This window comes from Vipera berus, assembly GCF_964194415.1.
Source record: "Vipera berus genome assembly, chromosome: 1".
Classification (NCBI taxonomy): Eukaryota; Metazoa; Chordata; class Lepidosauria; order Squamata; family Viperidae; genus Vipera; species Vipera berus.
In genome coordinates this window covers 29,782,026-29,808,411 of record NC_138202.1, presented here as the reverse complement: position 1 = coordinate 29,808,411, position 26,386 = coordinate 29,782,026, and the positions used below count along the sequence as shown (strand labels likewise).

Genomic DNA, 26,386 nt, shown 5'->3' with positions numbered 1-26,386 from the left:
ACATGGGGCTACCCTTGAAGACCACTCGGAGGCTCCAACTGGTACAGAATGCAGCCGCGAGAGTTGTATCGGGGGTCTCCCGATACTCCCGTGTTACACCTTTGCTCCGTGAGCTGCATTGGTTACCAGTTGTCTTCCGGGTGAGGTTCAAGGTGTTGGTAATGACCTACAAAGCCCTCCATGGCATGGGTCCAGAATACCTTGGGGAGCACCTGCAGCCGGCGTCATCTTCCCTCCGCCCAGTACGCTCCCACAGAGAGGGCCTCCTCAGGGTGCCGCCAGTCAAAGAATGCCGACTGGTGACCCCCAGGGGGAGAGCGTTCTCTGTGGGTGCACCGGATTTATGGAACCATCTTCCGGTAGAGCTCCGGATGGCGCCCGATCTCCGCTCCTTCCGGCGCGACCTTAAAACCCATCTCTTTAACGAAGCGGGCCTGGCCTGATGGGACGGGGTGGGATTGTTACTATGATTTTAATTTTAAATTTGTATTATTATGGGCACTGTTTAATCATGTTTTAATAATTTTAATTTTTTGTACCTGTTTTTATGTATTGCCCTGTTAACCGCCCTGAGTCTCTTGAGAGAAGGGCGGTATATAAATTAAATTAATAAATAAATAAATAAATAATGAGCTATTGGACCGGCTAAAATGGGAAAAAAATACTGGTGGATGAGCTAGTGGGATTTAGTTAGGGCAGAATTACAATGGATCAGCATACCATCCTGCAATTCTTAACAGAAAAATACACATGAGAACTGCAACACTTTTTATACGTTGCTTTTATCAATATAAATTTAGCCCTCAATTCCATCCTTAAGTCTATAGACCAACAGCAATTTAACAAAGCGCTGCATGAAAACAGTCATTTTTATTACATTTAACTTGAGTGACTTACTGTCTTAGTCCAGTTATTCCAATCAGACCAAAAGTGAAATGGGGTTAATCTTAGGCCCCCTATTTTTTGTGTGGTGTGTTTGTGCACGCATATATCACTTCTGGTTTGATTGGATAGATAGATAGATAGATAGATAGATAGATAGATAGATAGATAGATAGATAGATAGATAGATAGATAGATAGATAGATGCTTTCACAAAATTCTGCAAGAAAGGACTTACAATTATTCCAAGGGTAAAATCATGTATGCTGTTAACTTCAACGGCAAATAGGAACCAACAGAAAACAATTAACAACTCTTCCTAATGTTAATTATTAAAGAGTAACAGTTCTCCCTCTTCACCATTCTCCTCCTAACCTTAAGCCGCCTTTGACCAAGAGGATTGCCACAAGGTTTTTTGCAAGTGCAGAAATTCTTTTGATTTTCAAGCAAATTTGCGGTACCGTACATTTTACTCCAAACAGATTTGCGGTTTGGTGGGAAAGAACGACTCCTTCAAGTAATGGACATTCCCCCCTCCCCCACGGGAGACACCGAATGAAGATCGGAAGTTGCAGGTATTCATCTCTTTTCCCCCTTTTATCTCTACGGTAACCGAATTACGACTTTGTGTCGTGCTTCAAGCACCCCGCCCCTTTCTTTTCTTGACCTATCAAGGCAACATAGCGCTGCTTTTGACGCCTGCGCCTTTCTGCTGGAAGAGCAAGCCAATGGAATTGCATCGGAAGAGAACGCTGAAGTAGAAAAAACGGTGAGCACGCACGCACGCACGCAGGGCTGAACGGAACTTTCGTTTCATTCTTTCCGCGAGGTAATAAGCGTTTCTGGGTTTTTTTTGCACGTGTGAGCGCTTGATCGCTTGTGATAGCTTGTATGTCTATTAATTTATTTGAGCCAAAATATTTTCTTCCAGTTTGGAAACAAGTTTTTAATGGCAGTTTAGTAAAACAGCGATCGGAAATCTTAGAGCAAAAGAAAACAGCTCGCGTGGGGAATCCTGTAAATTGAATGCCGTGACGTATTTGCTTTTTTGCTGTACATTGTTCTGCTTTCCCTTTCTCCCAGTTCAACAGCTAAAAATTCAGGTCGGGATTGCTGAATGTTTTGGGTGCAGAACTCTGCAAAGACAACTTTTCCATCGTTTAAAAGCAGCCTTTTAGTGACAAGGATATATCAGGTCATATTTGGGAGAGATGTCTGCCAGGGTACAAATAAATATGAACTGATACCTAACAACAACATTTGTTTCCTCCCATTCCCATTCACGGTTTGCGTAAGTAGTTAAGATGTTAGGTCTGTATGGGATACTTGCTTAGCTTTTCATTCACTTCCCAAAAAATTCTATTTCCGTTATCATCACTGATTTTTTTCTTCCTTCTAGTTATAAGTACATGACAAGGGACGCGGTGGCTCAGTGGGTTAGGACGCTGAGCTTGTCGATCAGAAGGTCGACAGTTTGGCGGGTCGAATCCCGAGTGCCGCGTAGCAGAGTGAGCGCCTGTTACTCGTCATAGCTTCTGCCAACCTAGCAGTTCTAAAGCACGTAAAAAATGCAAGTAGAAAAATAGGGACCACTACGGTGGGAAGGTAACAGCGTTCCGTGCGCCTTTGGCGTCTAGTCATGCCGGCCACATGACCACGGAGATGTCCTCGGACAAGCGCTGGCTCTTCGGCTTTGAAACGGAGATGAGCACCGGCCCCTAGAGTCGGAAACGACTAGCACACATGTGCGGGGGAACCTTTACCTTTACTTTTTATAAGTACATGATTAACAAAATTACTACATTTGCCAGTACTTTTTAAAATAACATATTTTTCTTGCTCTTTGACCACATTGTTCACATCTCACTTTCCCTCAGTATACATTATACAATATACTGTAACTTTCAGACCCATTTTTTTGCAGCCATCATTTTTTTAATATCCATTTTTTCTCATCATTTTGAAGCAAGGCAATTTGTTTGTGTAGCGCCTCTTGGCACTGTCTGAAAGCAGTTGTGTTTTTTCTACAATTATGCAGTTCCTTTCTACAGATGAAGTGTGATCCAAAAGAAAGGTGTTTGCTTCAAGGAGTTGGTTTTAGATATTATATGCATGTCCCTGGAATCTTTTCCTTTCAGATCAAAAATACTGCAGAGCTTTAGGCTGTTCTTACTGTCAGAATCATTCTTACATTCTTTACAGAAATGTGCTGTGGTTAGGAGAACCGATGGTACAAATCTTTGTAATCTATATGTGACAGTTATAAATATAGATAATTTTTGAGGTTAAAAAAATAAAAAATGTGATCATAATTCGATAAACCCTTAATGGTAGCTATGGCAATGACTGTTCAGCAAAATTGTTATTTCTTTTTTATATTGGATTAGAAAGAAAAACTAGTAGGTGGATGGTAAAATTGAAACTTTTGCGAAATTTTGTATTGCTTTTTTACATAAAACTGAAAGTTCTAGCAATCTGGGTAATTTTTAAATATAGCTTATTTTATTAATATGCTGTCAATAAAGTGACATATATGGGGGGGGGAACCCTTGAGCTGATAATGACTGAGCATTTTTTCTGACATAATTTTACCTCCTTTAAAATAGCAAAAAGAACGTGGTTCTTTCTTGTATGGCAGGTATGGGTTACATGTAACCTTCAAGATGTTCTGCTCCATTTTTTTTTTGCTTAACCAGCATAGGCAATGGTGCTGAAGATGTTGAGCACTGCAGTGCACATAACATCTGGAGCATCAAACATTACCCATCCTATTTTTGAACAAAAGAAAACATTGTACTTGGTCCAAATTGGGTAGCTGGATCCAGAGTGATAGATTTTCCAGGTGCTGAACTTTTGGCTGTAGTGCTTAGTGCCACCAAGTGGACTAACGAAGGAATGATGTCATTCCCATTGAGGGCAATAATTGAAAGAGTTGGTCTTGGGGACAGCATCTGCAGAGGTAGTTTTCTCTGTAAGACTGGCAGTTGTTTGCTGTTGCCTTCTTCCATGAAGTTTTTTTTTACTTCGTAGTCTAATCTATAGCGGTGAGTTTTCTTGTTGATCTGGCATTCAAGAGTTAACACGGTCCAATCTTGCTTCACTGTTTCAGTCGAGGGCTTTGTGAAGCAACCCATAATGCTACCAGTAACAAAAAAAATAAAATAAAATTACAGCAATGCAGCATTTAGACATTTTGTTTAATGAAATCATTACCCCAATTCTGGCTGAAGTCTTTGAGGTACTTAGTAAGAAAATGCAGTAATGTAGCAAAAGCTGTTCTTTTAAAAGCAAGACACAATAGACCAGCGGAATAAATAAAAAATGAACTTAATGCTTCTTCCTATGCTCTCTCTTTCATTCCCCCATCCCCTTTTCTTAAACTCAGGAAGCAGCTGGGATAGTATTGACTATCGTTCTGGAATATGATTTAGAGCTAAGTTTTCTAGAATTCTTTTTTTCCATATATTTTATTGATTTTTTAAAAACATAAATCACTTAATAGTTGGTAAACAGTGTGTTTGCTGGGTTTACATTTGTAAAAGAGATCATTAACAATTGGTTTCTATAGTCATAATCCACATAGTACATTTAGTTGATTTCCCCTTTTCCCCAAAATGTCGTCTTTGCAAACCTTGAAATAATACAGTTCTTATCATTTTGATAAATAACAGTTACATATATGATTTTTTCCCCCAATATTGCTAGAAATAATGATCACATCAATATAATTTTTCTTTTCTATCTAATCATTCTAGTTGCCTCATCTTATATCCTGTTACAGTCCGTATTTAGATTTGTTTCTCCCATAAAGTGCAAAGTAATGCTGGTTAAGATTTTCTCAACAGTTAATTACATTTAAAGATTTAAATCCATTTTTCCCACATGAACCATCTCAACACTTACATTTCTTAAACAATAGGTAAAAACAGTAAACAAAAGGAAAAGAGCAAGAGTAAAGAAACATAAAAAGTAAAACTCTACATAAAATATATATTCCTTCTAAGCTGATATATATACATTCCCAAAATTTCTTATTCTTTTTAACCTTAATTAAAAATGTATTTAATCTTCAAATATTCCATTTAATGTGTCTAGACATCTAATCTCTTATTCAAAACATTTTTTTCTTTTTTATACATAATTTCCCTAAATTCAAACATATTTAATTATCTAAAACATTTCCTTCATCTAAGCCATTTCAACAATATTATATTACTTACGTCAAGAAATAAGAAAAAAAGAGAAAAAAAGCATACAATATTATTTAAGGAATTTATCCCTCTTAGAATGACCTATGTATTCAGAATCTTTTCTATTTCTTTAACCATACTCAAACAAATGTTTCTTTTTTAAATATTCTCTCTGGTAGATCCCATCATCTATTTTCTTAATTTCCATTTTGATCTTTTTCCTTTGACCAGTATCTCTCGTGATCAATGTGTTTTGCTGAATCAAAAAGTTTTTCCATATATTCATGACGGTTGCTGTAGGTCACGGGTCGGCAACCTGCAGCTCTGGAGCTGCATGCAGCTCTTTCAGACTTCTGCGGCTCCTAGTTTGCAGAGAGAGTGACAGAGAGCCACTTGCGCTTCCCCCCCCCCTTGTTGTGTGTGTGTAACTCACGCTGTCCTCTGAGAAGCTTATTGGGCAGGGCTCCTGCTCAATAAGAATGTGTATCAGCTTGTCCAAGAACAGCGTGAAGCCAGCTTGCCAGGTGAGCAGAAGATCAGAGAGAGGGAGAGAGAGGGGGGGAGAGGGAGGGAGGGAGAGAGAGAGAAGCACAAGTGCCTCTCTGTCTCTCTCACTCACCCACACCCACAACACACAAACACACTGTGGAGGAAGAGGACTGGTAGACCAAGGGCAGAAAGAGAGAGAGGGAGGGAGAAAGGAAGGGAGGGAGAGGGAGGGGGAGAGAGGAAGGGAGGGAAGGAGAGAAAATATGAATATATGTGGTTGTCCTCACTGGACTTTTAGTAAAGAACGTTTAATGAAATATTTTGATGGTTTTTTTTTAATTAAGAGGTGAGGTATGGGGATAATTATGCTCTATTTAAAGATGGTAGATAAGCTACTAAAATTGTTTTTACCTGTTGGGATGAAGGAGAAAGGTTTTTTCCCCCTCTTTTTCCTGTCCTTTTTTTTCCCCCCTGCAATTTTTTTTCTTTTCTACTTTTCTGTTTGTAGTTTTTATAGTTTGCACTGGTTTTTTATTTCATAAATACGAGGACTCAAATAGACATTTGAGTATTTTATTTTTTTATTTTTATTTATTTTTATTTTAATTCCATTTATATCCCGCCCTTCTCCGAAGACTCAGGGCGGCTTACAAGCTTAGCAGTAGCCTTCATTCTATGTATATGCCTGCTTATTAGGGCTTTCACACACACCCCAAGCGGCATTATTACAAAGTCAGCTTAATTGCCCCCAACAATCTGGGTCCTCATTTTACCTACCTCGGGAGGATGGAAGGCTGAGTCAACCTTGAGCCTGGTGGGATGCGAACCTGCACTAATTGCAGGCAGCTGGTGTTACTTAAGGAGGCATTAGCCCACTGCTCCACCAAGGCTCATTTGAAAGTAACCTTCGACCCAGCATCTTTTTTTTGGAGTTCAAAATGCTTTTGTTGAATGCAGAAATAAAAATTTGTTTTCTTTGTTCATTGATTAGTTCATTGATTTCATAAATGCAGCAATTATAGTTTTTTTATACATAGCATAAAGGTAAAAAATAATATATGCAGTATTATCTTCATTTTTTATATCAAAAGGGTTTTGAGGCTCCCAGTGTTTTTGGTGGGTAACGGGTCCAAGTGGCTCTTTTGAGTGTTTTAGGTTGCCTAACCCTGCTGTAGGTATAAGAAGTAAATCGAATAAAGTGTCTTTATATCAGGCTTTTGCCTTTCCATGTTTCTTGAAAATCTTTTTCTTTTTCTCCTTCTTTGCTTCTCTTATCACTTCCTTTGTTTCTGATGTTTTCAACATCTCTACATTCCATTTTATCTAATCTTTTTTTGTCCTCAGATTTATTTTGTAGTCTTAAGGGATGAGTTGTTTTTTTTCATTTCTTATAATTCCCCCCCCCCACTAGGATTAAATCATGTTTTCTTGTTTTGTTAAGTTCCATCTTTGAGTCTCTATTTTCTGTTTTATGGCCACTTATTTGTTTTGTTTGCTCCTTCTCTGTTGTTGTTTCCTGGAAGTTTTTTTGTTGTAGAGTTAACTTAGAAATAGATTGATTTATATTTTCAAAGTTATTTTGGATTTCTTTGTGATTTGAACTCAGTGTTATTTGAATTAATTGCAGTATACTATATATCTCCTCCTGACAGGTATTTATGTTTTCTTGCTGTGTTTTATCTACATGTCTCTGATCCAAAAGTTGAAGTTTTCCTTCTTATCTGCAAATAGCTTTAGAGTCCCAGTTAAATAGATATTTGTAATCGAAAGAGTTCAGAAAAGATTTTTTCCCCTAAAATTTATAATTCTCTGTCTGCAGCCCAGATTGTTGTCCTTTTTTTGTCACAGCTGTTCTTTGTTATTAAAGCTTTGAAGGTCACAAACACAGATTAGCTTTTCCCGGGTTTTGGCAAGTTTTCTATGGAAATCATAACTCTCATAATTTTCATCCATCGCTAGGTGTCAGCATCTATTTAATTTTCAATATGAACAATGGTCTTTAAAATGAGAGTCTTAACCATTCAACAATTTTAAACTTGTCCAAAGTTAAATTTTAGCTTTCAAGTTTACAAATTTGTTTCACTACCATATATTTTGATGCTCCATGGAAATTCGCCACTTCTGTTGGTATAAGAGTGGGGCGGAAGTCCCCCTTCTTCACTTTCGGAGGTATTTTGCTTCTTGGGGATCTTTTCCAGGAAATAAGTGTTGAATAAGTGTAGAATAGAAAAGGGAAAATCAGATTCCTCACCCAGTTTCAAGCATGCTGTTAACTGTTGTGCTGGTTACTTCTTTTGGACTTTGGTTGCAAGTACCTTGGGCTGATCGGTGAAATACAGCCTTTCTCCTGTCGGGTTAGAAGGCTTTCCCCAAGACGAACGAAGCGACCGCTGTCAATCCAGAGTCGCTGGGGCACCCTTCTTTCTTCGCTGCTTCTCCCGGGCAATATATATATTTGAGCAATATATTGCTCAAAAAAATAAAGGGAACACTTAAAGAACACAATGTACTGTATTTAATAGTAGGATGTCTTATTTTCTGTTCCCTTTATTTTTTTGATATATGTGTGTGTGTGCGTGTGTGTGTGTCTGTCTGTCTGTCTATCAAACAGTCTGGGCATCAATAAAGCTGTCAATTGAAAAATGTTGGAAGGTGCACTTACAAAATGGTGCCTGAAAAGGTTGCCAATGCTTGGTGTAAAGGCATCTCTCTGCTGAACTGTTTTTTAAAAAAGGCTATTTAAAGCAAAGCAGCCCACGTTTGGATGGTACTTCTTAGACCTTCAAACAATAACATGTGACATTTTAAAGTCTGAGCATGACTCATTTTCACATTGAAATATTTCTTGGGTAGGACCTTCCAGCTATCTTGTGATACCCACTCTAATGCACTCTTATTATATAAGCCAGTGTGCTGCCACCACGTGGCTGTTCTTGGGAAATTACCAATATGCTAATTGGGTCTGCCAGTACCTTCCCCCTTTGTGATGTATTTCCTATCCTGCTCATGATGCTGTACTAGGATCCACCCCTTCTGGGTTGGACTTCCTCCTTCTCCTTGCTCCCTTGTGTTCCATCCTCCATTGTAACATCTGAACACAAGCCATGCGGACAGTAATCCTGTTACTGTCTTTCGACCTTAAAGCTCCGGCCAGATTCACCTGACCACACCTTCTCTGCTGTAACCACCTTCTACATGCAAAATAAAGGTATTTCAGATGAACCAGGTGCTTTATGAGTTCACTGTCTGGAAAGGGCCGTTAAATGTGACTAAATTTGCTTAAACAGACCAATAAGTGTCTCAACAAGGAATTATATTCGCAATACGACTGCCTGTCCCAGAACAGTCGAAAGACAGTAACAGGATTACTGTCCGCATGGCTTGTGTTCAGATGTTACAATGGAGGATGGAACACAAGGGAGCAAGGAGAAGGAGGAAGTCCAACCCAGAAGGGGTGGATCCTAGTACAGCATCATGAGCAGGATAGGAAATACATCACAAAGGGGGAAGGTACTGGCAGACCCAATTAGCATATTGGTAATTTCCCAAGAACAGCCACGTGGTGGCAGCACAGCCAGGTTTCCAAGACAATATGATCTGAAGAAACAATACAACTGGCAATTGCATTTGACCTGTTATACCTTTAAGGAATAACAAGGGTGCTGCCAGCAACTTCTAGTATATCAGATTACAAATCCAGGTTTAAAAATTGCTGTTTATTTCAAGCATTTCTACTCTGTTCTAATAAAATATGCCCAGTACAAGAAAACTTTTGCTCAAGAAGAGTTTACAGATAAATATACATCAATCTATTTATAGCAAATACAGGTATGTTAAACCAATGAAAAACAGGAGGGAGGAATCAGTATGGTCAGAAAATGCCAGAGATTTCTAGAATTAGAAAATTCTAGAATTAGAAAAGCAAAAAAATTAAAACAGTGACTCACAGTGGCGTAGCGTGGGTTGTCAGCACCCAGGGCAAGGCAAGTAATTTGCGCCCCCTAACCGCACCGCACGCCTGGCACCCCCCCCTCCACAGTGGGCGGCGACCCGGCGGCTCGGATCGGATTCACACAGCCAGCACTGCAGTGAGAGTGAGTGAGCCAGGCAGGGGCAGAGAGCTGCGAGTGCGAGCGCTCCCCCAGATGTTGCGCCCGGTGCGGCCGGCCCCCCCTGCACCCCCACGCTACGCCACTGGTGACTCATACATGCAAGCATGGAACAAAAAAAATGGAACAAAATGGCCTCTCTGAGGAGGGCATATCTGACTGAAATGTAGATCAGAAGTCATATTCATTTGGATTATGCAAAATGTTTAAGCTTAGTTCATTTGAGGAGTTGTGAGGATGGTTCTGAGAAAGAATCTAGAATCTGTGAATGTAACAGTAAAGTTAGAATCAGTAGCCCTTTAAATGAAAGTCCTGTGGCCCCAGATTCAAACTAAGTTGCTTCTAAGCCATTCAGCAACCTGGGAGAGGCAGTCAGAAAACTGAGATATATATTTTTTAAAAAAAGACTTCTTTGGAGGAAAGAGCTACTTGGAAATCAGTATAGTTACTAACCAGACATGCATATTTGATATCAGTGGAACTCTCTGGGAAGAATTTTATCTTATGTAAACAGCTTCTGTGACCAGTTTCCTAAAACTTTGTCCACCTACTTTGATTGGAATGTTTGAATTCAGCCCCAGTTAGTTACCTACATGTTCATGAATCTTGGCTTATAATATATCACTATGTGTGACAATAGTCAAATAGCATAAGCATTCTTGTCTGTGAATCTGCCAAAATTGTACAAACTCTTATGCACGAATGCGGAAATAGTATATTTGACAGATTTGACAGTGCTATAAGATACTGAGATCCATTATCCATTCGCTGTTTATGCAGGCATTGATTGCAAAGTGCTGCTTTTAACATGGTCATATATTAATGTCATACATGGCTTGGTGCCAGAATACATTCAGGACCACCTCTGGATATAACTCATCGTCCTCTATATGCCCATTCTCCAGGGGGAGAAGCTTAGCATAGTCCCCTTAGTGAGGTGAGGTATAGGGACCCAAAAGGAATCTTTTATGCAATGAATCCCATCAGTTGCCAATTGTGCCTTTGCTGGCAATAGAGAACTGCTGAAAACAGCTCTTTTGCGCAGCAAATAATTGCACTACAAATAATATGTAGTTACATGGTTGTCTAGCTATTTCTCCCTCTTTCTCTATTATGTGTTACTATGTTACTGTTGTGCATTTTATTGGATTGATTTTATGATTGTGAACTCCTGAGAGTCAGTTGGGGTGCATAAAACAAATAGATAAATACCATAAACCATGAGAGATATCTTGCAAATATGTGAGACCCTAGTGTGGAGATACTGTATATTCATATTTTTTTAATCCTAACAGCCAATTATGGTGCTGAAGCTAAAAAAAATTAACCAAAAGCCTCAATTCTGGTAGGACAATGTATCGCTAATCTGGGATACTCACAATTCCATCTCTCATTGTGATATTAAAAATATACATCTCACTAGTTGTTCCCATTCTATGCACCAAAGCATTTACTTCTATGAGTAAAAGCATTTTTGGTAGCTACATTAAGCAGGAAGGAACTGTGCTCTGCAGGACGACTCATTGATGAATAATTTTAGTTGGCTAGTCATATTTATTTTAATTAAATAAGCATTCATCTGTGCATGAACAAAAGCTTTTCCAAGAAAACATGCATGCTTTTCAGATGAGACATAGCATGTTCTTGTTCTTTACTGTAAAAACAGAATGCCTCCATCCTGTGGAATTTAAAATTTTCTTAATTTAATCTGGTCAGTTTTATAATACAATTAACCTCATTGACTGTTGGCTCAATCTTACAAAAGTTAATTCAGAAATGAATAATTTTGTGTTTATTATGAAAGTGTTTTACAATCCTAATTTAATTCATAACTGAAATAGGACTTGCAAAATATTATATGTTCCTCTATGGAGATTAGTTGTTTCAGTAAATATTAAAATCTCAAAATCCAGATATGTCTATTGAGCTGAAATTATTTTTAATTGACCTCTGGTTTTGTCTGCTGCTTCATCTCTGTTAGGCAAGCATTTTTAACACATACCATCAAAAGTTCTATAGCCACATATAGGGGTTGTAGGGAAAGGATATCATAGAGATGAAAAAAATGCAGAACTGTGGAAAGACATAACTGGGGTGCATTTGCAATGTAGAAAACAGACAAGGAGCAATCGTCCAATGTAGCCAATTGGCAGAGGGTTTAGAATAGAATAGAATTATTTACACATCAAATAATTTGTGGAATGCCTTACCAGAAGATGTCTTGATCACCTCAAATTGTATAGCTTTAAAAGTAGTTGGATGTAACTCACGAAGTCAGATCCAATCATGAACTATCAACTTGATACTCGGTTACTTATCTTTTGGGGCAGCTTGCTTTCATGCCAGTTGCAAGGGAATATCCACGGGAGAGGGTTTTATCTGTAGCTCTTGCTAGTGAGGACTGTGGTACAGACAGTTGATGGTCCAGTGTGAAAAATGAAATGGTAGACCTTGGCCTTCTCTGATAGAGCTGTTCTCACATTTTCTTACTCAGCTGCTGTTTAAACATACAAGATTTTTTTTTCCTTCCAGAAAGGGAAGAGAGGTGAGGTCTAGGAAGAATGATGGAAGAACAGAATTTTCATACAGTCATATTGCATGATTACCTGAGCTGAATAGGGGATTGAGGTGATGTAAGGTGGGCAGCTTCTGGAGTTTCAGTGCCATCTTTGGATGTAGTAGGCTGATAGGTGAGGAAACCTGTATATTTAAAGATAGCAAGTTGACACTGAAGCTCAAAGATACTGGAAAGCCAGGACAAAGACTCGGAAAGGAAGAGAAAGTTGTAATAAGGACAGCATGAGAGAATCTATAGCAAACATTCAGAATGAAGTGAAAAAGGAAGATGTTAGTAACTGAAAGAAACAGTAACAATCAAATGTATTGTGTGATCTTATGCCTATTCTTAGCAGAGATTAATAAATCTTGGTTATAAATAAAATCTGCTTTTTTGTGGGGGTTGCTCTTGTGTGGTGACATGGACCACTGGCATTGCTCTCAGGGATGTGCAAACCATTGTAAAATCTCATCATTGCCAAAGTATTCTCTTTAAGTGGAGGAGGAAGAATGTAATTTATGAATCACTAGTCTATTTTTGAAAACCTTGTAGGATTAAATGACTCATAGGTCTCTTTTTAGTTTAAGAAATGGTGCTTATATCCAGTTTGTCGAACACCGAACATTATGATGTTTGATATTCCATTATCATTAAAGCTTACTTGGGCAAGTTTTTAGACCTCTTGGGAGATGGTTTCTCAGTCTTTTAGTACTTTTAATATGCTCTTATACAACAGTCTTTTTCATCTGATTTTCAAATGACAATTAAATATTGAAATCCATTATGGATCATTCTTGTCACTTTGTGTAACTTTTGAGAACCAGCTAAAAGCCAGATACCATCTTCTGTGCATTGGAAATCTCTTTCTATAGCAAATTTCCCATTCTTTCATTTTTTTAACCACATTGCATGTGAGCCCTCCCAATCCATATTTCTTTATGTATATTTGTAGCAGTTCCTAAACCACTATGAATTTATGAAAGTTTCTGTGGTGAAAGTTCTATTTGGTTACCTAGAGCCACAAAATATGGAGATAGCCATGAGGTTGGCTTTAAAAGGGGTTAGGAGAATTTCATGGAAGACAGGCCTGTCAGGACTTTCAATTTTCAAGACACAGCATCATCTGTGGGAAGAGGTATATGTAGCTCCAAATTGTAGTTGCAGGGGACCAGCCATTCCTCCTGTGTTGAATACCCCAGAGGGATCTAGTTGGCCACTATGAATGAATGAGCTAAGAATGGAAGAAGACAGAGAGCTTGCTAAGTCCTTGGAGCTTCAACTTAGGATGGAAGGTAAATAAGCCTCTCTTTGCCCCTGTCCCTCTGCAGAAATTATGTAGCTTGTGGTTAGATGAAGAGCTGAATTAATCTGGAATCTAGGAATGTTTCCAAAGAATATAACCCGGCAAAGAGAAAAAAAAACACTATATGAATCTTACTAAGCCGTAGTTTGCTTTATTATGTATTATTTACATCACTGGAGGAGAAGGCGTATAAATACAATTACTCTGTTACATTGACTTTTTGTGCTAAACCCAAAAGTTTGCATTTTTTTCCTTGAGACTGATACTCTAAGATCATGATTTTATGAAATAAGAAAATATCTCAAGTTTATAGAGGCTTCAAATCTGCATTGCTAATTTCTGCTAGTAGGACGTGTCCTAACTCATAATGTCCAACTATGCATGGAGAACCTGCCGTATGTTTCCTATGTTTCCCACAAATGTTAGGTCCCTTTTCAGATTCTCCTATCATAGTGTAGCAGCAACTTCCTTTTAACAAGAGCAAGAGTTGCTGGCTACACTAGAGATTTATTTTTAACTAGATTGCTTGTTTAACCATAAGATTTCATTCCTAAAGAGACACAGAATTCTGATTTCACCAGTTGACATTTTTCCACATGTCCAAAACAAGATTCATTGAAATGTTATGGCTGATAAAAATGCAGCATTACTGGCTATTCCCCCATTGTTTGGGATGTTGGTTTTTCATATGAAAGGCAGTGCCCTCAAAGTGTAAATATTGGTCTAGAAAACATGGAAATGATTCTTTGTTACCTAATACAAAAGCAGTCTGGGAAAGTTCCAAATTTATTTACAGGTAACCGAAGCTTTTTAAGAGTTTTTCAGACATCATCTGTCTGTTGAAAGCTCACTTTTCCTCCCTAAATTAAAGCTGAAAGTAGGTTTCCCTCTTCAAATTATATTTTGAAGTCTCATAAGTTACAGTAACGTTTCAGTAAATGAATTTAATGTGGGATTGACTTGCCCAAAGCTTGAACAATTTGTTTGGGAGCCTAAAAGCATCTACTGTTTTGGGGAAGCTCACTGCTGATTCCATTACCTCTCCAGGATATATTCCTCTATTCTTTTTCTCTGGGCAATAGGGCAATTTCAAAAATGGAGCAATGAATTTCAGCCACCCATAGCTTCATTGTAGAAGAATGTCAATAGGAGTGAACATATTGTTAAGTATTTTAGTTTAAAATGTGAGCACTGGAGTCTAATTCATTTTGAGGCAGGAAGCAAGTTTAATTTGAACATAAAAGTCAATATTGTTCATTTAATTTCAAACAAGCACTTTGTTGTTCTAGTAAACATATCTTATAATAGGTTAGTGCTGATATTTAAAAGGTTTCTCTCTTAACACCCCCATTACATTCAAGTGAATGATACTTGCACTAATTGATCTTTTTACCAAAAATTACAATGTGTTTTATAGAACACCTTGAAACATCTGATTAATCATATTGCAGTTATGGGGGCTGAGGTGAAGAGAGCTCCTTGCTTGAAACTATTGAGAGTCAAACCCCAGACTTGCATTAATTTGCTGTCATGTAGCTTGCATCCTCTGCTTTTTCACTTTGAGCCTTTGGAATACAGCTCTGTCAATCCCAGCTACAGCAGTCAACATGTAGGCAGGCCTGGAATTGTAGTACAGAATACTAGAGGCAACAATCAGGAAAGCTATGGTATACTTAAGGATCAACAATCAGTGGTTTGAGTGAGCAACCCTTTCCAATATTTGGTTTCTTCTGAGTATCCTAGACCTAGATAGTATCCATTTCACACTTTGACCCAGGAGGTTCTATGGAAAAACGAAGCAAAAATAAAATAGAAATGTATGCCCCATTTACTTTGTGTACCTTTGGAGCAATCCCTTCAGATTCCTACAGAGGAAAATGTGTTCACTCCTGACCTAGAACAGAGGCAGAAATCATTTGGGCAACTAAGAACAAACCTGCAATTGCTGTAGTGTTGGGAAGGGGACAGTTACTGGGAAGGCTTTACTGGGACAGTTTCCCTCTTTCCACCCCATCATTTTTCCTGTGTAAAACTTATTCAGTGTTTTTCCTTCTCCTGATCAACCCTGGTTTTGGAATTGTCTCTCTGGCAAGCTAAAGGAGTGGGAGGTGAGAAACCAGGTCATACATGCTGGAATTCTAGGGAAGAAATGATGACTTGTTCTCCATACAACTTATGAAGAGGAAATTACATTGAGAATTATGCTTCACCGATACTGGTTTCACCCATCTAAAGAGCAAATCAGTCTGGTTTCAAAATGCCTGGTTTTCAATATGCCTGGTTTAGGTTATTTTCTATAAATTGTTTTATAGATCAAAGCAAAACGTAGTCCATGAGGGAAGTGAATTTACCTAATGAGTGTTCTTAACTGCCTATTAAAGATTACCAAAAATGCTTTGTACAGCAAATTCTAAATTTGCAAGGGAGTGCATGGTTTTGGGATGTGTATGTGTGTGTTTGTGTAGGCATCTATTTCTCTGGAAGGATAACAGAAGCAGCAGCACTTTTGAACCGCTCAGGTTACTGAACAGGATTTAGGAGCTGGGCAGTGTTTTGTGATGCTCTTGCCTGATGCTGGTTTAGGATGGCTAGGCTGAGGTCAGTTTAGCCTTTATGGCCAGTGTGGCTAGAGGGAATGTTCCTTGGTAGAAAGGGAGTTTCAATAGAAGGTTTAGTAGAATTGCTTTTAAAAAAAATAAATCCTAAACCCTTGCAATTGTGCTGTATAGGATTACTTGGCTAGAGAAGGGCCTAATGCTGGGAAAGATTGAGGGCAAGAGAAGAAGGGGACGACAGAGGATGAGGTGGCTGGATGGAGTCACTGAAGCAGTAGGTGTGAGCTTAAATGGACTCCAGAAGATGGTAGAGGACAGGAAGGCCTGGAGGAACGTTGTCCATGGGGTCGCGATGGGTCGGACACGACTTCGCAGCTAACAACAACAACAAGGATTCCTTGGATGTTAGAAAACTAACTTTGGGGAACATCCTTGCAATGGGACTTTATTAGATTTTTAAAATGCCACTTTTATTATTTATAGGTAATTCAGGTAGCAAAGATACCTAATATTCCTTCCTCTTCCTATTTCCCACAACGACAACCCTTTGAGGTGAGGTGAGCTCAGAGAGTGACTGGCTCAAAGTGACCCAGTGTCTTTCATGCCTAATGTGGGATTAGAACTCGCACTCTCATGGTTTCTAGCTTGGTGCCTTAACTAATAGACCAAATTACTTAAGAAGTCATTGAATGGGGTTATTTGTAATTTGGAGATAGCTTTTCCTTCTGTTTTTATATTTATTTCTGTTTTTATATTTATTAATCCAAACATATGCTTACCTGAGGAGTGAGCAGGACAAACTAATTCAAATACATAATTACTGTAGATGCTACCTCTTGTTAATAGCTCATGTTAATAACAGCAGCTTCAAACATTTGCAAGATTTTTCTTTCTCTTTCCAAAGACAAAAAAAACCCCACCAAGTTGAATTGTCAATAAAGCATGGCAGTAACAATTTTGAAGTACAGAGTTAGCTTGAATCATATTTTTCATAAGCTTGTATATATTTTGAAAAGGATTAGGCCACTTTGTCATCTTCATGTGTGCAAAGATACATGTATGCAGATTTTTAAAAAACCCTCTTTATTACATACAAGTTAGGGTTAGGGTGTAGATCTGTATTTGAATAATTCAGGATCCACTGGATTCTGACATGAAGTATTTCTCAAGCTCTTTGTTTGACAACAGTGAAGAACAAATCTTTAGCTTTGTGCTAAAAATCAATAAATCGATGGCTCACACCCCAGCTGTGTATGGATATTTCCCAATTTCTCTTAAGCATGGTGTGCACATGCTCCAGCAACCTCTTTCATCTACCCTTCTAATGTTACCTTTATCTGAACTGATCTTTCTTTATCTGTGTCTGAAGCACCTTCAAATTATAAACATATAATGTTCAACACTGAGCAGGTAAAATAAGTATAAAATAGGTCATAGAGATCTAGCATATATAAAAAGTATGTAAAATAAATAGGATTAAAATTAGATGACATTCACCCAGTATTGGGCCACACTGACAGCATTTTCTCTTGCCAACATAAGGTCTTCTTCTGTGCATGTTGAAGGTAGCGTATGTGAGATGGATTGTTGTTCTGCACATTCACATAAAGTGTTCTCTGTTGGGAAGTCCCATTTTCTTAGATTGGCCTTTGATCTTCCTATCCTGGTGTGCAGTCTATTTAGTGATTTCCATACAGGCCAAGCTTATTCTTGACCAGGTGGCAGGTAGTCATGTGGTTATGGCAAATTGCCCGTAGGTGCTTTAAAAATTTGTGTGGATTTATATTTACCCATATTTAGTGTATTAAAAATTAAAAATGGATGCATTTGTGGTATATTTATTTATTGAGCCCTGTACAAACATTAAACCTATTAGATGTTAATATTTTTCATGAAAAACCTGTGTATTTTTAACAAATTAAAAATAGCAATGAGAAGAGTACTGTTGTTTCAAATGTTTGCAAATGTCTTCAATATCTGGCAAAGAATTTTGATTCCATGGATGCCTGAAAAGGGCTTTGGAACCCCCCCCCAGGGTTCCTTGGACCACAATTTCATAAACACTAGCCTACAATGATTAGCTGTAACAACGTTCAAGTAGTGTTTTCTCCCGGAAGCAGGCAATGAAGTGGGATAATTTTGCTGGGGATACTAACTTTCATTGACCAACTATCAGTAGGTAGCAAGAACAATCTGCATCTATTGGCAACATTAGGCCTCTATGGGCCTACCCCCTTTCCTCTAGTCCCTGAGCACTGAGCCTTAAGGCCAATCTGCTTTTAGCAGCAATTCAGTTCTTTCAAGCCAAATTCCCCCTACTCCCATAATATCACAGCAGTGGCCAGCTGTACTTATGGTGGTGTATAGTGAAACCGCTTCACAGAGCACATCCTCAGCTCCTATTTTGGCTGCTTTGGTACACAAATTTACAACTCTTCTACAAGAGCACTAACCTGTGTTCCGAAGCAACCCGAACAATTTGTAGGTAAGATGCAATTATCTTGTAAAGCCGAAGAGATTTGTGTTTATCCTCCTATCTTGTCAGTCATTGTTTGGGCTGCCACCTATTCAAGCCAATCCAGATCACTAAGATGAAAATTGGCTCAGAGATCTAGGGGGTAAATAACCCTCTTGTGTCCTTTGCCCATCAAGTATGTTAGCCGACGCTGCTGATTTCTGGATAGGAGAGATAGAAAATGAATGGGGAGTGAATCCTGATGGATAGCTAACTGTGAAGACTTAGTCATCTGTCAAAATCATTGCCCATCACAGCTCTGCTGTGAAGAATAGCACATGGTTTTCCTGGCTGCTGCTGGTGTTGAGAAGGAGGTGGACAGCATCATACTGTGGCAGGGTGACTTGCCTTGATGGACTTGGGATGATGCAGTTGTCTCAAGGTTAAAAGGTTTTTCCCCCCCTCTCTCTGACAAAAAAAATCAGGCTCAGTGTCACACAGACATTGAGAAACTTCATGCCTGATTAAAGTACATGTCTGTCTAGTAGCTAAAAACATAAAAGAGCAGAAGTATTAAGTAATGGAGGAAGAATTTGTTGGGCATTCTTGGAGGTTTTGTATGGTGTGAATGGAATATTATATGTGTCAAGTGACATATACATTGATAATTAGTAAGGTCATCAGTTTTTCCTGTGATTATGTACTGTACTTGAGGGAAGGTTTCTCATATTTTTTCATGAGTTCTGGGCACCAGGTCAAAACTGTTTTATTCATCTCCCTGTCAGTGGACAATATGTCATACCACAGCTAATATTGATTGTATTCAGTTTAGTTTTACAATTTTAAATATACTTGTTTATTATTTGGGTTAAGTTGCTTTGCAAAAGTTGTGCTACAAATATCTTAAATAACCTATGGTTTGGCAATTTAAGGTCCATGGGTCATATGGACCTTAAATTTTGAAGATATTTTATTTGGTTTCTAAAAATTCCACCCAATTTGATTCAGGTAATAAAGATTTCATTCATTGAATGGATGGGAAGCATTACAAACTTGACTATTCCAATTTTTATTGTGGTTTTTGTGGGGTAATTAATATCAGCCACAAGAATCTACCACACTGGTCTGGGCTGGAAGATAGAATTTATTTTTCAACTTCCCAGTCTAGGGCTGGGAGAGTACTTGGTCAAAATCACAAAGGCACATTTTTTGTCTCAGGGAGGACAACAATCTGAATTTCCCTACTCTCCCCTTGTGTGAATGTGCATATATATCAATATCTGTCTATCTGTTTGTTGTAATAGTAATTTATAACCTGGTGCTGTCTAAATGAGATGGGTAGCATATCTTAACTGGTGCTGGGGTATGGAAGCCCATGCCATGCTTTGCTTTATAATGCCAAGCTTTTATGGAACGCTGATTCCTTATGCACTCAGTAATGGATGGCTCTCAGATTTAGAGAAATTGTCTATTCATATATAAAATATTAAAGGAAGGATAAATGAGGTTAGAGGTGCAAATCTTTTCTCTGTGCTGAAAAATATTATAGAAATGATTAACAATATAAAGTTGATTTATTTTGGTATATTTATTTATTGCAGACCTTTACTTTCCTGGATGCAGCTATAAATGCCAGTTGCCATGGAGAAGTTCAAGGAACAGTTTTCTAGGCTTCAAATAGCAAAACGGTGTTCACTAACAGAAGACCCATCTTACTTATTGGACATAGATATTTCAAGAGGAGAAGGGAGCCATTTAGTGGCTGTTTCCTGCTCCAATAAATCAATCAGAGTTTACAACAGGGAAACACTGTCCTTGGTACAAGAATATAATAGCCATCCTGCATTGCTAAGTGGTGTCAGATTTGCACATACAAATGAAAATACATTATTTTCAGCTTGCAGTGATGGATCATTGAAGTGTTGGGATATTCGTTCATCAGTTGTGAAGCCTGTACAGCTGTTTTGTGGCCATCCTTCAAATGTTTTCATTAGTTGTGATATAAGCTGCAATGACCTCATAGTATGTGCTGGTACAGAAAAAGTGGAAGAAGATGCATTCATAACATTCTGGGATGCGAGAGGCTGCACAGATAGTGTCCCTTCCAGCAAACAACCACTAGGTGTCTATTCAGAGTCTCACAACGATGATGTTACTAAAGTATGTTTTCATCCCAACAAACCACACTTGCTTGCTTCAGGCTCAACTGATGGATTGGTAAATGTGTTTGATATTAACAAGGACAATGAAGAAGATGCTCTTATTTCTACTTGTAACTCTGATTCTTCTGTAAGTTTTATTGGATGGGCTGGAAAAGATTATTGGCAGATTTACTGCATGACACACGATGAAGGATTTTGTTATTGGGATCTTACTCAGCTGGATTCTGAAAAGTCAACTACATTATTGCATATTCCAGATGTCAGAGAAGTAGATAATATCAAACTGGATTACTTAATTGGTGGTGTTTATCATGAAAAAGTGGACAAATTGTTTGTGGTTGGAGGGATGTCAACAGGAAGCATTTGTCTCATAGAGTGTTGTGCTCATGAGCTGAATTCTGTGGGAATACTTCAAGGTGGACACTCTGCTACCGTTCGTTCCTTCTGCTGGAATATGGTTGATGATTTTCTATTTACGGGTGGAGAGGATGCAGAGTTGTTGCTATGGAAACCAGGAGCCATGGAAAACGCTTTGAATAAGAAGACTTCTATGAAAGTGGCATCCTCTGTCTATCAGCGAACAAAAGCTCATCAACATTCTTTGAAAAATAAGAAAAAGTAAAGAAATGAAGAGGGAGTTCCACTTTTTACACTTCTAAGAGATGGCTGTGTGTGTGTGTGATGTAGCAGAAACAAAAAAAATTGAAATTTTTTAGGCAATTGAATGCGATAACTGTTGTGTAGACTAGAATCTACTTCATTGTACACAAAAATTTATGCTGAAATAAATTTGTTTCTATGGTGCAACAACAATATTCCTGCTTGTATGAGTTGAATTTTCAAAAAGTTGTAGTAGTTTTAAAAGGATGAGATTTCAAAACTTGGACACTGTTTATGCTTTCACCCTGAACATGATCTTCCTGTATAAGAAATGTATACAAAAATGTTTTACTTTACTATTTATTATTCATATATGGCATAGGGCCTGGCTACCTATGAAACCGGCTTCATCTCATCACATCATCCCCACTCATTCAGGCAGGGAAGGCATGCCACAGACCCCATCAATCAATGATGTTTTGCTGCTGCCCCACAGTGGAACATCTTGCTCTCAATTTCTTGCCCTTTCACAAAGGGTCAAAACCTGGCTGTGTAGTCTTGCAAGTGAGGGACACAAGCCCACAGAGCCGTGGGGCTGGTCAGCCCTATGAGAACCCCTTGCCTATATTAACAAATCTTAGTCTCCCCATCTTAGAACTCTCCATCTTTTGTAATTTTATAATATTTTACATTTTTAAGTATTTTAATCTCAAAATAACATGGTTTTTAATGTTTTATTATACTGATTGAATTGTACACTGCCCAGAGCCCCTCTATGAGGGACATGGTTGGTTAAGAAGTTTGATCTGTAAATATTACTACTTGTAGTTTCACTTGTATGTTTCACTGAACTGTATTTTTGCAAATCATTAGTATATTGATAAATGCAGGGAGGTGGGACTTGAAGCAGTCTTGATCTGTGATTGTGAAGAAATTGCAGCAGAGTCTGCAGGCCGTATTTGGGAAAATGAACTTAAAATTATATTTCAATATTCTTAAAAAATGGATGTCAATGCTGAGCAGAAAGAGAAGGAAAATCTGCTTAAATAACCTGAAAAAACAAACTACCCAGATAACCTATCAAAAGAGATCAAATTAGAGAACAATCATGGTACTTGGGGACACCTGAAATGAGACATGGAATTAGTTTATATTACAATGTCCATTCCCAGGTTCTATAAAATTTTACCTTTATTTTGATTTGAAACACATTTTGATTCAAGATGGTAAGGAATTTAATTTCTCTTTCTGAAAAAGAATAATTTAGAGTTGCCTATTTAGTATTAGAGTGTTTTTCTTTGTTATGCAGTCATCTATATGGTGGAGGTTGGCAAATTGTTGCCCAGAGCACCAGGGCCCATATCACCACTAGATGGCACCCACTATTCTATATTTTTTAAAAATCTCAAGAGATAGCCAAGTTTTGCAAGACTTCAGTGTTGTTATGTCAACTCTTAATGAAATTTTGTTCATTTTTTTTCTATTTCCAAAGTTGAGTTTTTAAGATTGTGAGCACCTGCTTGCTATCTGATAAGGTGATTGAACCTTAATTTATACTGAACCACGAATATTTTGGGGAGGCTATTCTATTTTGTATACCTTTTTAAAGGCACTACCATCACATTAGGATTCACTTTTTTGGAACTCCTCACTTTAACCTGAGATGTCAGGAACTATCTAGAAAATGTTTATTTTGAGAGGAAGGAGAATAGTTTTTGGTAGAGGGAGGAGGAAAAGCCCTAATTTGCCAGAATGTTGAGTTTACATTTCATATTAATTATTTTGTTTGTTATAAACTGCTCAGAATTATTGAGACTTGGAGGGAGCATACAAGATTCACAAATTATTGCTATATATAAAAAAATGTGAAACCACAGCTGTGAGTTCTTTAGCTGGTGTTCAAGTTCTTCCCAAGATCCTTGCATATCAAAATGTATTGGTGTAGTGTATGTGTGGATCGATATTTGTAACTGACAGGTGAAAATTTTGTCAATGTGCAGTTTTTCTAAGTGCCATCCAAGATTTTTTGGAATGGCAGCCAGTGAGCTGATAACCATAGCCATCACTATGGCCATTTTATGCCATAATCTTTCCATTTCAATTTTCAGATCTTGATATTCTGTAATATCCCCTGGTATTGCAACAATTATTCATACCTTCTTTTTTCCAACCACATATATCCAGTGTGTTAAGAGTCAAGAATTTATTTGTATGTATTTTGAAACCTTTGTGGGATTTTAATCTACTCATGTTTGACTACTTTTTAAGTATGTTCCTACCAATTTTTCATTACTGGTATGTGATAATTTTTACAGATGTTCCAGTGAATCATTTTGGCAACTGTGTTATGTCATTATTTATAATCAAGCTGAGTATATGATTTACTGCTTCTTCTGCTTTACACAACTGCACTTTGAATCATTTCATCAGTTTGAATAACTTAGTCTTGAGCAGCCAAAATCAAGTAGTCTAATAGTGAAACATCTTGAACTAGATATGATCCAGTATTGACTACTGTCCCCTGGTGACCATGTATTGGCATGCCTCTAGTTCAAACATGTAAAACACAAGGCCCGGGGGCCGGATCCGGCCCGCGAAGTGGTTTCATGTGGCCCGCGAAGCCATCCTGGAAACAGTGAGAGAACGGCCCCCACTGCCTTGGCCCTGGCCCAGAGACCCTCCTTCTGCCAGAGACCCTCAGATCTGTCCCACTCTTGCCCAGGCCCCCATAGGCACCCTTGATGTGAATGATGTAGAGCTGGCCATGCCCACCCAGTAGGCCACACACATTCTAGCCACGCCCACCCAGTAGGCCACGCCCACCCTGGGCATACCCACCCGGCCCCCTGAGGGCAACCGCAATGCTGATGCGGCCCTCAATGAAATTGAGTTTGACACCCCTGCTCTAGCTTATGTTTGAATTTAATTTTGGCCTCCTTCGAAACTGCCTTAAGAACAGAAGGAATAAGAATTATCTCCCTTCTTGAGGACAGAAAGAATAACCTTATGGCTAGTTGTCCTGATTGTAAAGGAGTTTTAAAGGATTTGAAATTGTTACCTGTTTCAAGGAATGTGCTTCAGCATAATTGTGAGGGGAATCAGTTGATAAGGATTTATTTTCTTAAGGTTATGGTGTATATCTTCATAGAACTGGGCATATGGAATGTTACATATACTACTGCCTGATGTACTTTGCAAATGCTTGTCAAAAACAGGGAGACATCAGTGTTTACTTTTTCAACAAGAAAATATCTGATTTAATGTCTAAATAAATAAATGTAGCTGATTTTTCACTTTCTTTTGCAATTGAATGGAAAATATTCTCAAAATGGAAAGGGGTAAAAAAAATTAAATACTGGACAGCATGCACATGTTACAATCACAAAGTAGTTTTGGAATCATGTAAATATGACCTCATTTCTATGGTGAAAACAGATTTGAGAAAATGCTGTGTCTATATGTTAATTAAAACCTAAGAATGCTTGGTAATACAAGAGCCATGGCTAGATCAAAGATGATAAGAAAACATTGCGCTGAAGGAAATTTCTTAAATGTTGCTGACAGTTAAGAATGTTTCCTTTTGCAGAGGAAGTCCTCTCCTGCCTCGCACTTTATTTCAGACAACTCTTTCTACATTTAATGGTTATTGCAACTATCACTCTGAGTCCACCCATAATTTTCAGTGCTCCTAACTCTAAATGGCAGCTGTCTATTGTTCATGAAGGGGGATAGCTGTAGCCACAAAAAGCCTTATTATATAGAAGTTTCTAATATAAAAAGGTCAGCTACAGGCAGCTATAGGAAACTGATTCTGAAGACTCTTAGGTAGTTGTTGCAGAACCACTAATAGAATATAGCTGGAAGGGAGCTACCTATAATAATAAGAGGCTGTATCTACAGATGTTTCTTTTCCTGAGCTTGTTTACCAATAAATCGTTCACAATAAGTCCAATCAAATCTTTACAAGCAGTGCCCAATACAAATAGAAAATGAAAAATATTTTGGAATTATTCAAGTTGTTCATTTAATTTTTCATCCATTCACAGAAGAATAGGTTTGCTAGTCATGAAGATTCTGTCTCAGTATGCTGAGATTCTTGTTCAATTACTTATATTGGAGTGAAAGGTAAAAACGCCACTCCAAGAAAAGGAGCTTGACCCATTTAGTTTATTGTACCTACCATAAGGGTTATTCAATTCAAATTAAAAATCAATACACTAGAAAATCTGACTAAGCTAGACATAAAGTTAATTGATTTGTAATATTTATATTTCACATTTTTCATCAGAGTCTTCATTTACTGATCACCTGTTCCATGACCATTTGAAGTCACAACAGCACTAAGAAAGAACTTTTACAACTGGTCATTGAATTTGCTGTCCGTTGTACCATATCCACAGTCATGCGATCACAATTTGGACACTTGGCAACCAGTGTGCATTTATGACAGTCACTGTATCCTGGAGTCATGATCATATTTGCAACTTCACAGCCAGCTTCTGACAAGTAAAGTCAATGGGGAAGCTGGCAGGAAGGTGCAAGCACAGTCACATGGTGTTACACTTAACAATCAAGGATAACTTGCTTAATGACTGCAGCCAAAATTGGTATTGTAAGTCAGTGTGGTCACATGATCACTTTATGACTGCATTGCTTAGCGATGGAATTGTCAGCCCCAACTGTGGTTGGTAAGTGAGGACTATTTGTACTTTTAAAACATATACCATTTACCAAGAAAACATTTCAGAGTAGTGTTCACCTTTGAATTTAATGACATAATTATGAAATAAATAATATAAACAGAATCTTAAAGGCCTGGGGCCCCAAGCCTTTGAACAGTCCCATCTCCTGAGTGTGTTAACCACCATGGATTGTAACACACTCCTCAGGTATGTATTTTAAAGTATGAATTAATTTATTTTTTTATTTCCTTCATGACTGCTGCTCAGAATCACATGTTGAGATTGGTGGCCATACAAATTGAATAAATAAATAAAGTTAACCAATCAACCAGACTCCATTGCTGTTTCAGAAATGTCACCATTAATAAAAACAAGTAACCTGTGGATGCTATTATTTGTATT

General features: G+C 38.1%; 1 protein-coding gene across 1 annotated transcript; it reads left to right on the top strand.

Annotated features, from left to right (window-relative positions):
* Positions 1-1,642: 1,642 nt before the first annotated feature.
* On the top strand, positions 1,643-24,588 carry WDR89 (WD repeat domain 89). The gene is made up of 2 exons (XM_081313838.1): positions 1,643-1,711; positions 20,142-24,588. The coding sequence occupies exon 2, from the start codon at positions 20,170-20,172 to the stop codon at positions 21,322-21,324; it is 1,155 nt and encodes a 384-aa protein (XP_081169964.1). The 5' UTR covers positions 1,643-1,711; positions 20,142-20,169; the 3' UTR covers positions 21,325-24,588.
* The last annotated feature ends 1,798 nt before the right edge of the window (positions 24,589-26,386 follow it).